Source organism: Hibiscus syriacus, unplaced genomic scaffold (genome assembly GCF_006381635.1).
Source record: "Hibiscus syriacus cultivar Baekdansim isolate YM2019G1 unplaced genomic scaffold, ASM638163v2 tig00112107_pilon, whole genome shotgun sequence".
NCBI classification, from domain to species: Eukaryota; Viridiplantae; Streptophyta; class Magnoliopsida; order Malvales; family Malvaceae; genus Hibiscus; species Hibiscus syriacus.
In genome coordinates, this window is record NW_024063254.1 from 360340 (window position 1) to 376570 (window position 16231).

Here is a 16231-nt window from a genome sequence, read left to right on the forward strand (position 1 = left end):
GAGTATGTATAAAGAAAGAGTTGATTCTCCCACTCAAAATAAACACTTATAAGGCTGTCCGAGTGTCCTACAAATGTAGGACAGGCAAAAGATAGTTCATCTTAGCTTTAGATTATATATTTGACTGACAATAAATTGGATGAGTATAGACAGAAACACTAGTAAAAACATTGAACCAAAGCTCTATCTAGTCAAATCTTGAAGCTGGACAGCACTCAGGGATAGAACGAAGGAGAACATGCAGAAGTAATCATACTTAAAATTTTTAAATTAATATATATTTTAAATATTTTTTATATTTTAATTAAGAATTTATTTTCATCCATAAAATTTTAGAAATTCATCCTCGTATTATAAGATTTGACATCCGTCCCTGATAGTACTCTTCAAAAACTCACGCAAACCAATCTCCACCTGTCTCTGTCTTCCCCCTCTCCCTTGCAGCTTGATAAAGCTCCAAATTCAATCCCATTTCCCCTTTTTTTTATTATAATTTTATATACATTTTATAATACGTTATTATTTTTCAAAATTGTAACAAAATTTAATTTTAAAATAATTATTTAATATATTGGTAGTAGAATTAATATATTGATAGTAAAAATTTTAATCCTATAAATAAGATTAAAATATTATCGTATTTTTATTACATGATTTTCTATTTAATATATCAAAATGCGTTAGATAGTAATTCGAATAAAAGAAATATGATTGATTTTAATAAAAAGAGATAAATAACATGACGTCTCTGATTTTTCTTTTGTTCAGTTTATTCTTTAATTTTTTTTTATTTTATCCTAAATTGAGTTCTGTTTATTTTTAAACTTTATAATTTAATATAGTATTTAAAATATTATTTATAACATTATAATATTTGTATTTATTTGTATTTAATAAATTAATATCATCTTCTAGATGATATTAATTTATTAAGTAAAATATAAAATTATAAATAATATTTTAAATATTAGACTGAATTATAAAATTTAGAAATAATGGGTTAATTTATAATTAAAAAAAGATTAAGAGACTTAACATGTCATTTATTTTTTTATTAAAATCAACGATATTTTTTTAATCAATAGTATCACGAGTCGCACTCTAATTGATAAAATTTTCTTAATAAAAAACTTTAGAGAGAAAATAGTGCATTAAGCCTAAATAATCCGTATGCATCAAATACAGTAATGATAATGGTAAAGAAATATCATACACCAGTGATAGAACAAACATGATATCCTTTTATACCGACATGAATCAAATCAAATGGTTCTCTAGTATGAATGAAACTAGAAACAAATGGAGTATGAGTTTATTGGGCTATAGGGAAAACCATGCGATTAGAAATATAAAAAATTATTGTCTGCATTTGAACAAGAAATCAAATGAACGACTTTATAGAATAAATTTCTATTTACAGTGCAAGAATTATGGTACCAAAACCGGAAGTAAATTTGTAATTTTAGCTTTGTAATCCCTAACAATGGATTTTTATTACAAGAGAAGAAAACCAGACACAAACCACGAGCCAGAAATGAAAATTTCAAACTGAAACTGAAAGGTGAAACAGATTTCACCGTTGCTTGCATTAAATTTACCAAATTCCACACCGAGGACATTTACTAGTCTTTCCTGATTTCATTTTAGTTTTCACAAAATAAGAGAAAACATTGTCCCAGGTAGAGTTATTAATTCAGCTACCAAATGGTAGCGATATGGAAAACAAATTATATATTAACGACAGATAGATCCATCTAATCTTCACTTAACCAGTGTTCCTCATCCCGGCAGCGATTCCATTTATAGTAATTAGCAATGCATCTCTGAGTTTGTTGTTATCTTCATCACGTCTAAGCCTCCTCAGAACCTCCACCTGCAACATATTCATTGGATTCAGATACGAGAGCCTGCTCTCTATCAGCCTTCTCAAGCTCCTATTGTTCTCCGACAGCTTCTCATGTTCACTCACTACCAATACGTACTTTCCTGTCAACATCAGTTCCCTCCTAAGTTCCGCTCCAAGTTCCTGCCTGCTCTCCGACACTAGCACTTCGTCGTAATGCTTGGCGATAGGGATATCCGCCTTCCCTAGAACCATCTCTATCAGGTCCACCGTGGATTGGAAAAAAGGCCACTCTTTGTACATCGCTTTCAAGTCTTCAGTATGACCCTTCTCGCATACACCCTTTAAACCTGCTCCTACCCCAAGCCATGCTGGAAGGACAAATCTGGTCTGTGTCCATGCAAATACCCATGGAATAGCTCTAAGATGTCCTATTCCTGTCGTTGCTTTTCTTCTCGTGGGCCGGCTTCCTATGTTGAGAAACCCCAGTTCAGCCTGAGGTGTAGCCTCATGGAAGTAGGCCAGGAACTCTGGGTTTTCATAAACTGTGCTTCGGTATTTCTGGCAACTAATTTTCGAGATCTCCTCCATCAGATTACACCATTTTTGTTCTCGAGGTGGTTGAGGGGGACGCAGAGTTGCAAGGAGCACAGCTGTTGTGTATATTTCTAGCTGTCTAATAGCAGTCTGTGGCAAACCAAATTTCGCCTGCACCATCTCCCCTTGCTCAGTTGAACGGAGTGTGCCCTGCCAATTCAACATACTTATCAACCACAGACACCAAGCTAAACATTCCTCAAAGCAAAGACATCATATTCTGTATAAGTTAGCTCGGAAAACCTCTCAAACAACAATACATGGAACATCATTAAACTTGACAGTAGACGCACGTGTTAGTTTATTAAAACCAGGGAAACATTATATATAATAATACAAGATTTACCTTTTGGTTGGCAAATAGAATGGATAGGAGTTGGGATTTCAACAATTAAACTTTTGACAAGAGTATCACAACAAAAGACAACCAAATAATATATAACTCGAGAAACAAGTGATCTTCCAAAATATGGAACTATTGAGTAAATAATTGAATAACAATACTAAATTTCTGAGATAAAAATTGCAGTGGCAACTCACCATTACAGAACCAGGTGGTTGGGATTGAATGGCTAGATATGTTGGGCCACCTCCGCGACCAATACTCCCTCCTCGACCATGGAAAAGAGTAACTTTGATTCCAAACTCATTGCATGCTGCAACAACATCCCCTTGCGCTTTGTAAAGCTCCCACGCAGCGGTGAAGCGCCCAGCATCTTTACCAGAATCAGAATATCCGACCATCACCTGTTTTAAGTAACTTTGTAAACACAAGATTAATGGAATATCACAAATGATCCTGCAAATGGCCATAAAATTAACGTACTTCTTGATGCCCATTATGGTTCTTTATAATGTGCTCCCGGTACCAATCAATTGATAACAGTTTTCTGATAACTGAACCTGCTTCTCTGAGGTCTTTAACAGTTTCAAACAGGGGAACCACACGCAACCTACTCAAAAGATAAATATATGTATTGATAATTTGGACGTAACAGTACCATAGTTATGTTGAATTATTTTGACCATAACTGAACATGTGTCAGAGCTCTTATTATTCCCCTTCAATACTTTATTCTTGTTCTATTATTATTTATTCCCCTGCGAATATCTACAAGAGATGAGATAGTGACTTAATAGGTTCTCAGTTTTACTGAAGCCAAACTCGTCTTCGGCAACAAAAATAACTTGCAGTTGGAGGAACCCTTCCCATTCCAAAACTCAAACCCATAAGCTATGAAATACTAACTAATTCACTCCTTATAATAACCCAGTAAAATGGATAATCGGTAATTTCTGCCACTCATCTACAAGGGCATATAAGATCGTCCATGTCCAAAAAGTAGCCAGGAGCTATGAATAAACACATTGCAAGGACCCACAAATAGTATCAACCTAAAGGAAGTAGATGCAGAAAAACAGAACCAAATCAGATAAAAGAACTTTAAATCCCAGGGGAATCAATTACCATTGTGCTATCATACGTAAAAATAAATGGTAAGATTTAATGTATCTAAGAGCGTACGAGTATCAACTAGCCTAAATGCAAACTTACGTTCCACCAGGACAAGGTCTCCCTAATTCCCCACTAACGGCAAGTCGAGCATCTTTCTGCAAGAGCTCCACAGCAAGGACGTCACTTGCCTGCAAATTAACAAGGATGGGTAGCATTGTTTTTATTGATACCATAAAAGAATATTGTAAAAGTTCTTCAAGATGATTTAAGAGAAAAGCGGAAAAAATTCAGTTATGAACTGCAGATCTAAAAGAAATGGCGTAAACATAGTATGGTTTTAGTAAATCATACATTGGATGCCATAGATATCACATATGCTCCAAGAGAATCACTTCCTAGCTCAGCGGCTACAGAAAATGTATTCAAGACTTCTTTAATATCAGGAGCAACCTGAAATAAATCCAGTTGAGATAAGAACAAAGTGTTAACTAAAGCAATAAATGAACATTAAAAATAAAGGGAAGGAAAGATGTTGAATATTGTACGAAAGAAGGCACCGCTTTCTAAATTTAAATAATGCATGCATAACTACATGAGCAAATCCAAGGGCCAAAGCACCTAACCTCTGTACATGTCTAGTAATAATACTATTAAGCAGGGATCGATATTGCACCCTAAAATTTTCTAATTTCTCGCTCTTAAATTTCTAACGTAAGTTCTTAAATTTGTATCCTTAACATAAAATCATGCGTCTATCCCTGCTATTACGTCCAAAGCACAACCAATCTAATTGTTTACAGTTACTTTTCAAGCGGAATTTTTAAGGTAAACCAGTTTTTTGATCCACGAGCAAACTAAACAACGAACTTTTTTGGGTTCATCCTGACTTTTCAAGTCAAAGCTAGGAAATCTAAATAGCCATGAATAGTAGCACCTTGTATTTCCTTTACATATTGCGTTACCAAGAAAAATGAGAATCAAAACCCATGGCTTGCCATGCCATACTTCACAGGGAGCCTCAAAGTGGTTCAATATCATTGTGTTCTATCTCCAGATCTGATTTCCATTTTATCATTGAGTCACTGATTGGATGTTACCTAGAGAATCTGACTTTTATAACAAATGAGAATCTAGGGCCCACGCCATGCCACCTTATGGGCTTGACAACCAAAACCACGCAACCACCCATTTTTAATTTTGAGGCATTATCATAATATATTCTGATTTCAACGCTTAAGGACTTCTGGTTTTAGGCATATTCAAGTTCTCTTTAATTTGTTATTATTTCCGATGATTACATATAAAGGAAGTAGAACTGGGTTAAGGTGCTATGGTGTTTCAAGTTGAGTTAGTGTTTTGGCTGTTTCAACAACCAGGTTGCTCGAACTAGGCCACCTCAAATTCTAATAAATCTACATACCCAAACATTTTTGTCAGACAGGTTTTGGGTTGCCTCAAACTATAGAGTAACAGGGAGGTGTGGGTCATGTCCAATTTAAACTTATGTGAAACATAGTTCATGCTATAAGATTTGTCATGTGTCATAAAATGTATGTATGCATACACAAATCAAGCCCCAAATAAAAAATTCCTAGCAAGCCTTCGTTCACTCCAGTATACTTTTGGAACATCTTACCTCTATAGTAGAGGGAACTAGTGGTCGCTTCCCCTTTAGCTCTTTTGTTAAAAATTCAACTTTCTTTTCTTCGTCCCACTCGCTATAAGTACCCATATCCAAATATCTGGTAATTGCATCAAGTGTTTCAGCATGCCTACCAGATTCCTGTACATTAATAAAACTTTAGCTAAAACACAAAGCACGAGAAAGTCCCAGAATGTAACTGAATGTACCTGACGCAAATCAAGCTTCATTAACACCATCCCAAATGTGGAAACTCTTCGAATCAGGTCAGCAAGCCGACCATCAGCTAGAATCCCTGCCCCACATGATTGCTGTAAATTATAATTGTGGCACATTATTATGCATATCAACGGCAGCATGAACAGTCATTTTCCAGCAGGATATTGGAAACTGAGTTATTACCAGTGACTCGTAACATATAAGTAGTGGTTCAAGAAGTTGATCTTTCGTCTCGTAGTAATCCCAAGGATCATATTCACAGGGAAGATCCTCCAGAAGAATTTCCAGCCGTCTTCGTGTTTTCATGAGCTGAAATTATAGGTCATCAAAACACTAAATAGTAAATACGCATCTTATTGGATATTAAAAACATATTTACAGAAAAAATAAATTCCATAATCTGGGATTCAATAACTGCAACTGATTGTTAACAAAAGTTCACAGGTTTTACATGCAATATTAGCTCTGTAGAATAAGCAAGACACTTGGTGATAATTTGTTCCTTACTCAAAATAATCTTGAAATTTCATAAGGTTTTCCTTAATTGTGCCTCTTGAGGCAATTGTCCCAACATCTACAAATGAACTAAATTTAAAGTAAAATTCTGAAAATGCCTTTCCTTTTTGGTCAATGTCGTTCTCAAATGAAACCTAGCGCGCTTGAATTCTTTTATGATCTTAAGATATTACTATAATAGACCTAGCATATAAGGTTTCCATAGAGTGATAAATTGCAGCCTAACCTACAATCAGGCAAAAGGAATGTTTATATGTCTATTTGCTTGCAATTATTCAAATGACAGACGTAACCCAGTGATAATTTATTTATGTATAAGTCCAAAATTTTAAAATTATATTTAAATCATTTGGTCATGATCATCTGCACATTTTACCAAATGAATACGTGTAAGATTTTTCATTTGCTTAAAACTAAAATTGTCTCTTTTAAAAACATTTTATATCTTACAGGAATTTTCAATTTTATATTTAACCATTTCCTATATAAATAGAATGGGTATATCATTATTTATCCATTTTGTAATTGTTTTTTTCTTTAGCTCAATTCTAAAAGTGATGCCATGAGCTGGATAAGAATAAACTTGTAAATATCTCCAATACGAACTAAATTGACATTTCTAAAACATAAAAGGTACATATTCTCTTCCAGCAAGGCATAAATAAACCTGATTTATCTCCAAGAACAAGCATTTTACACAAGCTATTACATAATTTAACTAAAGAGAAACAATACCTTTTCCTTCACATCTCCAAGAATAATTCGATAAGGAGCAATTCCAGGACGTAGAGATGAGCTTGGCTCAAGAAGCTTATGGAAGCTGGACCTTCCAATCGTAGATTCTGCAAATAGTTTCCTCTGAGCTAGAAGATGACTAGAAGAGAAAGAACCCCGTGGCGTGACAACTGTTGTTGATCCATTGGAGTTAGCAGAACTCCCATTTTCTGATGCTTTGGGTATATTGAGACTTAAACCCTTAGATGAATTTTCAGAGTTAGATTTTCCCCAACCATTCTAAAGTAGACATGATTTAAATGTTCGTTGTGATGCCGACAGAAAAACCTACAAGAGAGTGAACTAACCTCACGAGCCAAAGGCATGTAATCAGTCCCTGGGAGTTCTAGTTTTGGATACTGAGATCCACCACCATCATTGTAAACTACATGAATAAACAAATCAGATGAAATTATCCAATGGAACAGTATCAGCTAGAAATTAAAGACAATATCAATTCTATTACCAGAGAAAAAGAAACAATATTGTACACACACATATTGCAGCAGTGATGGATTTGTCCGGAAAAGATATAGCATGAAATGTTAAAGACAAAACTAAAGTTTCTATTTTCTTATTACCATTACAATCACCTAATAGCTATTCAAAAGTATGTGCACAAAAAAGAAAACCATAAAACCATGCAAAAGCATTTTGTTGAGTGGGTATTCACGCACATACCAGTGCAGGCAGGTAAATCTGCCCTATCAGGAAGTTGGGTAGGAAGGGGTGGAGCTTGTAGGCCATGATGCTTGAATAGACTTCGGCTTAAAGGTTGGTTCCGATTATCATGCAGGTTTTCCGATAATGTTTCTGAAGATAAAGTAAACCTCTATTAAGAATTCAGAAGCAATGATATAATTTAGATAAGGAGAAATAACACAAATTATAACACAAAATTTAATATGGCAAAATTGGATGAAAATCATCAGATATAACTCTCTAATCCATCTTGAGCAAGTTTTAATATAGTGTAAAGCACACAATCATCTAATCTAAGATCACTTGTTTCTACAAGTTCAGGTTTATTTCAACGAATTGTTAAAATATTCTTCAAAATCATATGCTTAACTACATTCTTGGTTATCAAGGCCACGCAAAATTATACTCATCAGTCATCATTGTGAGTTTGACTTTAGCATAAGCTGGTATCAAACAGATATACTATCCAAAAAGTTCTAGGATATGTGTTTTAAGGTTACAGAGAGCATAAAAATGTCAAACGGCCCCAACCTTTTTCTAGAATTTCCTGAGCCAATCTGGATAACCTATCATTGCATTGGTTCATGGATAGTTCAAATCTAAGGCTATCAATTTCCCGGATGTAAAGATCAATGGCCATCCACCTAGATAAAAGCGAGACATCCCTTGTTACCTGAAACAATGAGAAGAAAAACAATGAAGACATTAGGCACTTGGTAAACTAGAGGAAAATTACCATTTATGGATGAAATATGTGATAGGTACTTTCAGAGAATGCTAATTATTACAGTCGTAACATATACAACTATACACGTGGAAAAAGCTCGTGAAGTTTCAGGAAAAATAACAAAAGTCAATCTATAAATTGCAAAACTAAGGTTCCAAACAGCATCTCCAAAATGAACCAGCAGTTCAATGTACAGAGTATAAGCCAACTTTAAAGCAACCATGGAAGAGCCGGCAAGTAAAAGAATGCCTGGGGACTCACCTTCGCTGTGACGTTAGGATTTCCATCTCTATCACCCCCCATCCAGGAGCCGAACTTTATCGGGGTACATGTTAGTGGAAGCGGCTTTCCCGTGTGCTGAAAAGGAATGGCAAATTAAAAGAATAAAAAAAGAACAATGAGACTGAGCCAACAAATATTCCGTATCCATTCAAAGTGCGTAATAGCTTCAGAACAGAAATTAATATCCCACTTTCTTAAGGGCATTGCTGACACGACGTAAATAATGAGGAACGGCTTTCCAAAGGGATTGCTCCACTATGTTCAGACCTGATAAAAAATAATATTATTGTCATATAGAAGCATTTACAAGATAAAATGCATGTTAATATGTCTAAACTCTAGAGTGATATACCAGCCCTGGCCTCATCCACAGGAGTAGGTTTATGGCGTCTAAGCTCGTCAGTCTGCCATATAGAAGTGATCTCTCTCACCTACGAAGCCAAAAGGAACTCTGATAAAATCAAAAAAATGGGAGACATTTTTTTCCCATTATCACCACAACAGTAAGAAAACCATGCCCCCACCCCCTTTCCCTTTATTTTCATGGAGAGAGTCCGAGATATATTGGATTTGGGAACAGTACCAGATCTTCAATTAGCATTTCTCGATCTTCATGAGCAAGATCAGATCGGTCATTGTATTCTAACAGATGCTGCAAGAAGACAGGCTGACACTCAGAAAAATAGCCTCAATACTCAAGTTGATAATTTTCAGCACACTTCGTAAGGATCTTACAGCAATTCTTATATGTTTGTATTGTAAGGTACGGCGGTTAATTTGTGTGGGATGGGCGGTAAGAACAATCTCAACCTCCTGAAAAAAGGGGAAAAAGGATTTTACAGTTAATTAGATCATAAAATAAAGAATTGAACAGCTTGTTTGCATGACTAAACAAATCGTTGCGCTTATGTTGCTCTCCATTAGTTGAGACTGCACAAGAAGCTCACATTTGTCTGGCTTCAGTGAGGTGAGTCTCACACTTTTCAGGAACACAATGAGAAGTTGGAGTTTCTAGTAATTAATATTCTTTGCTATTTTTTGGTTTTGGATGATGTACATTTTAATGAACAAGGAACCGAAGAAAAATATATCTAAAAGAAATATAAGAAATATACCTGCTTGCAAACAGTGTGATAAAGCTCATTTGGAGTAACGCCGCCCTGAATCAACTGACTGAACATGTCATCGCAAGACTTAGATAAATGTGTAGCGCTTCGTCCCATACGAACCCTACACAAATTAGTTTACTTAATTTTTTGAGTTTCCGGATAAAAACTAACATAAAAGTTGTTTTGCACAAAGTTGTTTTGCATTTTCTTGATTTTTATTAAGAAATCCAAATTATAATGAATTCATTCGTGAGTAGGCATTTAGACATTAACATCACCTAGTTTACCCGCCATCTACAGAATAAATGAGACAGGCGAAGGAAAATGCTTGAGAAAGGGAACCATTTTCCAGAGTTTCAATTTTTTCCATTTTACCAAATCAAAAACCAAAGCAGTTGTTATTCCAAAATGTTAAAGCCATGAAAGATGTAAAATGAAAACAAAACTTTCAATTGTTAAGTAAAGATAATTGAAACATAAACTAGCAAAAAAGTTTGCAGCTCTCGAATCACTTAAAAAAAAAGATAAATCCACCTGAAGTCATATACAGGAAATTTTAAAATAACCTAATTGCAAAGTAGTATCTACAATTGTACATGCATTATTCCCTACAAACTGAAAAGTGAAAACTGAACTCAGGAAATATGAATAGTTGAAAAACTAAAAACCCAATACCTGTGATAGGTCTCAGCAACTCCCATCAAAGTGAGATAATGGCTGAAAGCACGAGCCAATTTCAAAGCTTCCTCTAATGTCATCTCTGATATCTCAGATGCCAGCTGCTTCTCTAGCAACTCCGCCATATCCTCTATCCCGGACAAACGCATATTTGAAGCACTCTACAACATTTAAATAAAAACAAGGTAAAAATCATTCTCAATAAATCTTTTCCCTTTCTGCTTGTGAGAAATTGTAGGCAATAAAAAGTGAAGTCAAATTCTAGCTTTCACTTGCAAATACATTCAAAGAGAATCTAACCATGATTCTGTTAACAATTTAACTTTCATCCAAAAAAAAAAGATAAATAAATAGTATCATAAAAATGCAAAACACAAATTGTAATTTCCCTTCATTTTCCACTCCTGTTAATATAATTTCTGAGCAACCAAACAGACTCATCGGATAAAATTTTCTACAGAAGAAAACAGTAAATGAAAAAAAATGCATCATATATAGTTATTTATATAGTTTTAGAGAATAAATTTTAGTAAGAAAAACAAATTAACTATTAGTCTAAGCTGATTATCGGTTTTTGATCTAAACAAAATGGAAAGCACAGTAAAACGTAAACTTCACACACCAGCCTTCCCCGCTTTCGTTTCTTTTGTCTGTAGGGGAAACTATATATTAAAAGCAAGCAAGAATGCAAATAAACACAATATATTTGTATTTTGATTCATTTATTTTTTTCATTTTGAATACTATATATGTTCCCTGTCACGGTGAGAGTCTCTGTTTTACATATAAACAGCAAAATAGAAAAAAGAAATCAAAAATAATGAATGGATCAGGCCAAAAAGAAGGTATACTGAATGTAAAAGCGAGGAAAGTGAGTGACCTGAGCGAGGAGTCGAATCCTCTCGATCTTGGCCATGAATTGGGAGCCAACTTCTCTCTGCAACACATCGTGGAGCAGATTCCCCAGCAGCTTACAGTCATCCTCGAAGGACTGGAAAGAGATTTCCTCCGCTATATCGTCCGTGGTGTCCGTCATAGCTGTGTGTGCCTACCTCAAACCAAACAGAAAACAAACACTGTTATGTATTATATGAAAGGAAACAAATGTATATCAGCACAGCGGGGCAAATGATCTGATAGGGTCATAAATGAACCACAATTTTCTGTTAAATAAGTGTGAGGCCAACAGGTTTACCGCTTGTGATGCAAAGAGGATCGTTCCACGTGGCGATCTATACGGTGGTGCCGGGATGTTTGTTCTCCCAGGTCTTCCTCTTGTTGCCCACTCACTGATTGCCTTTGCCTGGCCCCGATATTTAATATTACCACCACCACTGATGTGGGCCCCCCAAACGTTTTTCTTGTTTGATAAAACACAGCCCAAAAAGTAGCTTTAGGAATACATTGACAATAGTATATTCTACCCTAATGATTCCTTCCATATTCTTTCCAACAAGAAGATTCCACTCTCGGAGTTTTTTTAAAGAAGAATGATTTTTCCCTATAGTCATCCCTTACATTACATTATTATTATGTTCATTTTAATTTTGAATAAAATACACTTGACTATATGGTAATGATTATTGAGTCTCTCGACTATTAAAAGTTACAAAATGATCATCTGATTATAGGGTGATAATTTGTTGAGTCTCCCTACTATTAAAATTACAAAATGATCATCCAAACTCATCATTTTCCATTAAAAAATTGGCAGTTGTATGAGCTGGATGTTAACATACTAATTGGGATATGATAAAATTTGATCCCATAATCGTTTGAATTGTATAATTGTTTGAGATTATAGGATTAGATTTTATAATATCCCAGACAACAGGTTAGTGACCATTTTGTAACTTTTAATAGTCGATGGACTAAAAATATTTTCATATAGTAAGAGGACCATTTGTGTACTTTACCCTTAGTTTTTTAATTAATTCAAAAATGAAGGAATAATAGCGATACTTTGACACTGATATCAATTCTTTTATTATTTGTATCATAAAAAATTAAGAAACTATCATATCTCAGTCAACAGGTTAACATTCACTTCAGATTGTCATCATTTTTTTTAACGGAAAAGGATGAGTTTGGAATATACTAAATAATCAGGTGACCATTTTATAACTTTTAATAGTCGAAAGACTCAACAAAGCAGCATCCTATAGTTTGAGAAACATTTTGTAACTTTTAATAGTCGAGGGACTCAACAAAACGTAACCTTATAGTCGAGGGACTATTTGTGTACTTTACCCTTAATTTATCATTACAGAAGCGTTGATGTTAACTTTTTCTTTAAAATATATTTTAATAGTATAGCAGAAAAGGGAAAAAATACCTTATATCCACGTTTTAATAAGGACAATAGAATATTATTGTCCCATTAAGTTTGGATCAATTTGAAAAAAAAATGAAAGTTCAAAAGTTAAAAGGAATACGATAAAAGTTTAAAGGGCTACAATGATTAAAGTGATAAAGTTAAGGGGTTAAAAACATTATACTACGTCGTTGAAATATGATACAATCTTATGTTATCACATCATTAAAAGTTAACATCGTTAATAGAGGTACTAAAACAATATATTAAATTCAAGTCCAGGTAGCAATTTAAAAACAAAAATTCTTTAAGTACCGACTTGAAAAAATATGCCTACTTCAAGGTACCAAAAGTATATTTAAGCCTGCATGATTTTAGCTTGGCCAAATTCTATCATTAGATCCTATACTATACATAATTTGTGAATTTAATCTTTATGTTCTAACTTGATCAGTCGTAATATTGTACTTTTCAAAATTTAAAATTCCAGTCCTAAACCAAAAAGGTGCAGAACAATGTCAATAACTTGCAATGATTTAAAATGATCAATATGGACAATATAGAGATTAATAACATAGTTTGACTTAATAGAATTAATAGTTATGGAAAAAATGTAGATTATAGCAACCAAATCTACAATTTATGTATAACATGGAGACTAGTAGAAGAATTTGACCTTTTTGTTTTTATTTTTCGGGAAAATGTAGGAAACTTCCTTTTCTCTCTTATGAAAGTATATTTTCTTATCGAATATTATGAATATATATTTTAACCTTGAGTTAATTGTATTATATATCCTCAAAGTATGACTCTTATTCTAAGTTGATCACTAAATTCTTAAATATTCCAATTTCATCCCTAAACTATGACTATCATTCTAAATTAGTCCTTAAACTTTTTAACATTTCAATTTTATCTCAAACTACTATACGTATGTAATAATCATATCTATGGTTATTATATGTTTGAAAAATTAAAATTTAGGTTAAATTATGGTTGAAACTAATTATATATTTGGATGAATTTGGGGATGAAATTGGAATATTCAAAAGTTTGGGGACTAGTTTAGAAAGAGGTTCATAGTTTAGGGATCAAAATAAATTGTTTAAAAGTTTAAGGAATAATTTAGAATAAAAATCATAGTTTGAGGATAAAATTAGAATACTTAAAAGTTTAAAGACCAATTCAAAATAAAGGCTATAGTTTGGGGACATATGATGCAATTAACTCTTTAAGAAGTTTTGGGTATACCAAACTTTTTATTTCTTTCTTTTGTTTGGTTAAGAATCAAACTTTTCACTCTGAAAGTTTATAACATTGTCCCTTTCATCCTAAAGATTCCTTTCCTTTTCAAAATTGTAACTATCATGCAAGTTTGTAATCTGTCACGTTTTACTATGAAACCTTTCTCCGCAGATTTTCCATTTCCAAATACTCATTGTAATTCTCATTACTTTAAGCCAAAAATTAAATTTGCTAAACATTATTTATAGATAAAATACTTCAAACTTTCAAATTTAAATCGATGAGCGATTTGATTACTTAATTAATATTTGGGTAAAGTATATAAATGATCCCCAACTATAGGTACTATTTCATTGAGTATTCGATTATTAAAAGTTATAAAATAGTCCTTTGACTATAGGACGGTGCTTTGTTGAGTCCCTCGAGTACTAAAAGTTACAAAATGATCACTCGACTATTAATATGTTCCAAACTCGTTCTTTTTCGTTAAAACTTTATAGTCTTTTGAGCTAGACGTTAATATGTTGCCTGATAAATGATAGTCGTTTGAGATTCCGATATCAGATTTTATCATATCTCAATTAGTAGGTTAATATCCAACTTAGATTTTGGTTAATTTTTAATAGAAAATGACGAATTCGGAACATATGAATAGTCAAGTGATCATTTTGTAACTTTTAATTGTCGGGAGACTCAGCAAAACAACGCCCTATAGTCGGAGGATTATGTTGTAACTTATAATAATCGGGGGACTCAATAAAACTATACCCTATAATCGGGGACCATATGTGTACTTTACTCTTATTTTTTATAGTCTAGCCACATCATTATATATATTTTTTAAAAAAACCAATTTACCAATGTCAAAACTCAAAACAAGCAAACAAAAATATAAATAACTGCGAGTAGATTGGGATATTGGTTGTGGAAGGTGGTACGTGTAGACTAACCCTCACCAGATGCAAATAAGGTTAAATTAAGCTATACTATATCTTTGTTGGTGTTGGTGTGGCATGTGAGTGCGACTGTGACTCCTTTGTTGCTATTGTTGTCTGTTGAGATAAAACCAGACTTTTCTGTTTAGAAACTGTTCTCCCACCTCTATAACCAATGCTAAACAAAGACTACAATAGAACTGTGCAAAATTACGAGAATGATGCCTATTTTATATTTATTTATTCAAATGACACCTAAACAATATTATCTAATAAAATCACGTTTTTCTTTTTTAATTAAAAAAACAAAATAACATCTAACAAGATGCATTGTTGATCGTTTAACATTTGCATTATCATTTGGGTATAAAAAATCCAATCTTTACGTGATCCTCTGCTTCTAATTATAAATGATAACTCTTTTAGTGCATCACCGTTTTCTTGTTTGCTTATTCTTGGCTTAATAAGCGTCATGTCCTTGAGCTACCTAAGTAAAATCATTACACATAAAGTGGTTGAAATTTGAAGGGAAAAAAATCATGCATACTTTGTCGTAGATTTAGGTCAACTTCAACTTAACATATCGTCATGGGATCCTGGTTAGTTGATCCGTGAAGAATTAGGTCGGTCCCATATATTTTTATTTTTAAAAAATGGTTAAACAATCCAATTTCTAACAATTTTTCATGCGGATGTGACTTAATCATGGGGATCCCAAGTTTCAACCTGGCTTGACCTTAACCTATATAAAGTTATTTTTTTCATAAAGTTTATTGGCTCGATGGATACAATAGTCATTATTGGTAGATACTAACTTTTTGACATTGATACTCATAACAAATTATAGGAGGTTCCTTTCATTTGTTTTCTCGAGACTTGGTACTAAATTGGTAGTGGATGATGGTTTGGTAGCATTGCATCAACTTATTTGTTCACTATTTTTTATATTGATCAATAAAATTGAAATTTAATATTCATATTAATTATTTCTTAGTATTTTGTACATTGTTTTTGTCCTTTTATTATGTTTATGTTTTAGACTTAATATGTTTTAATTTACATAATTTGTTTTCTATTTTTATAATGTTTTTGTTAATATAAAAATAAACATCATGGATTATTAATTTAAGATAAAATTTTAACTTAGATAATTAGCATTGTTAATGATTTGAACTAGTTAAAAATTTATTAA

General features: G+C 33.2%; 1 protein-coding gene across 1 annotated transcript; it reads right to left on the reverse strand.

Moving 5' to 3' along the window:
- Positions 1-1537: 1537 nt before the first annotated feature.
- Positions 1538-11667, reverse strand: LOC120174492 (phosphoenolpyruvate carboxylase 4-like). The gene is made up of 20 exons (XM_039181314.1): positions 11426-11667; positions 10543-10706; positions 9874-9988; positions 9494-9571; positions 9342-9410; positions 9111-9189; positions 8949-9025; positions 8738-8833; positions 8281-8422; positions 7729-7860; positions 7356-7432; positions 7009-7287; positions 5941-6066; positions 5748-5849; positions 5533-5679; positions 4248-4346; positions 3996-4084; positions 3267-3393; positions 2981-3187; positions 1538-2590 (listed from the first exon to the last, which is right to left on the reverse strand). The coding sequence occupies exons 1-20, from the start codon at positions 11579-11581 to the stop codon at positions 1766-1768; spliced, it is 3186 nt and encodes a 1061-aa protein (XP_039037245.1). The 5' UTR covers positions 11582-11667; the 3' UTR covers positions 1538-1765.
- Positions 11668-16231: the final 4564 nt, after the last annotated feature.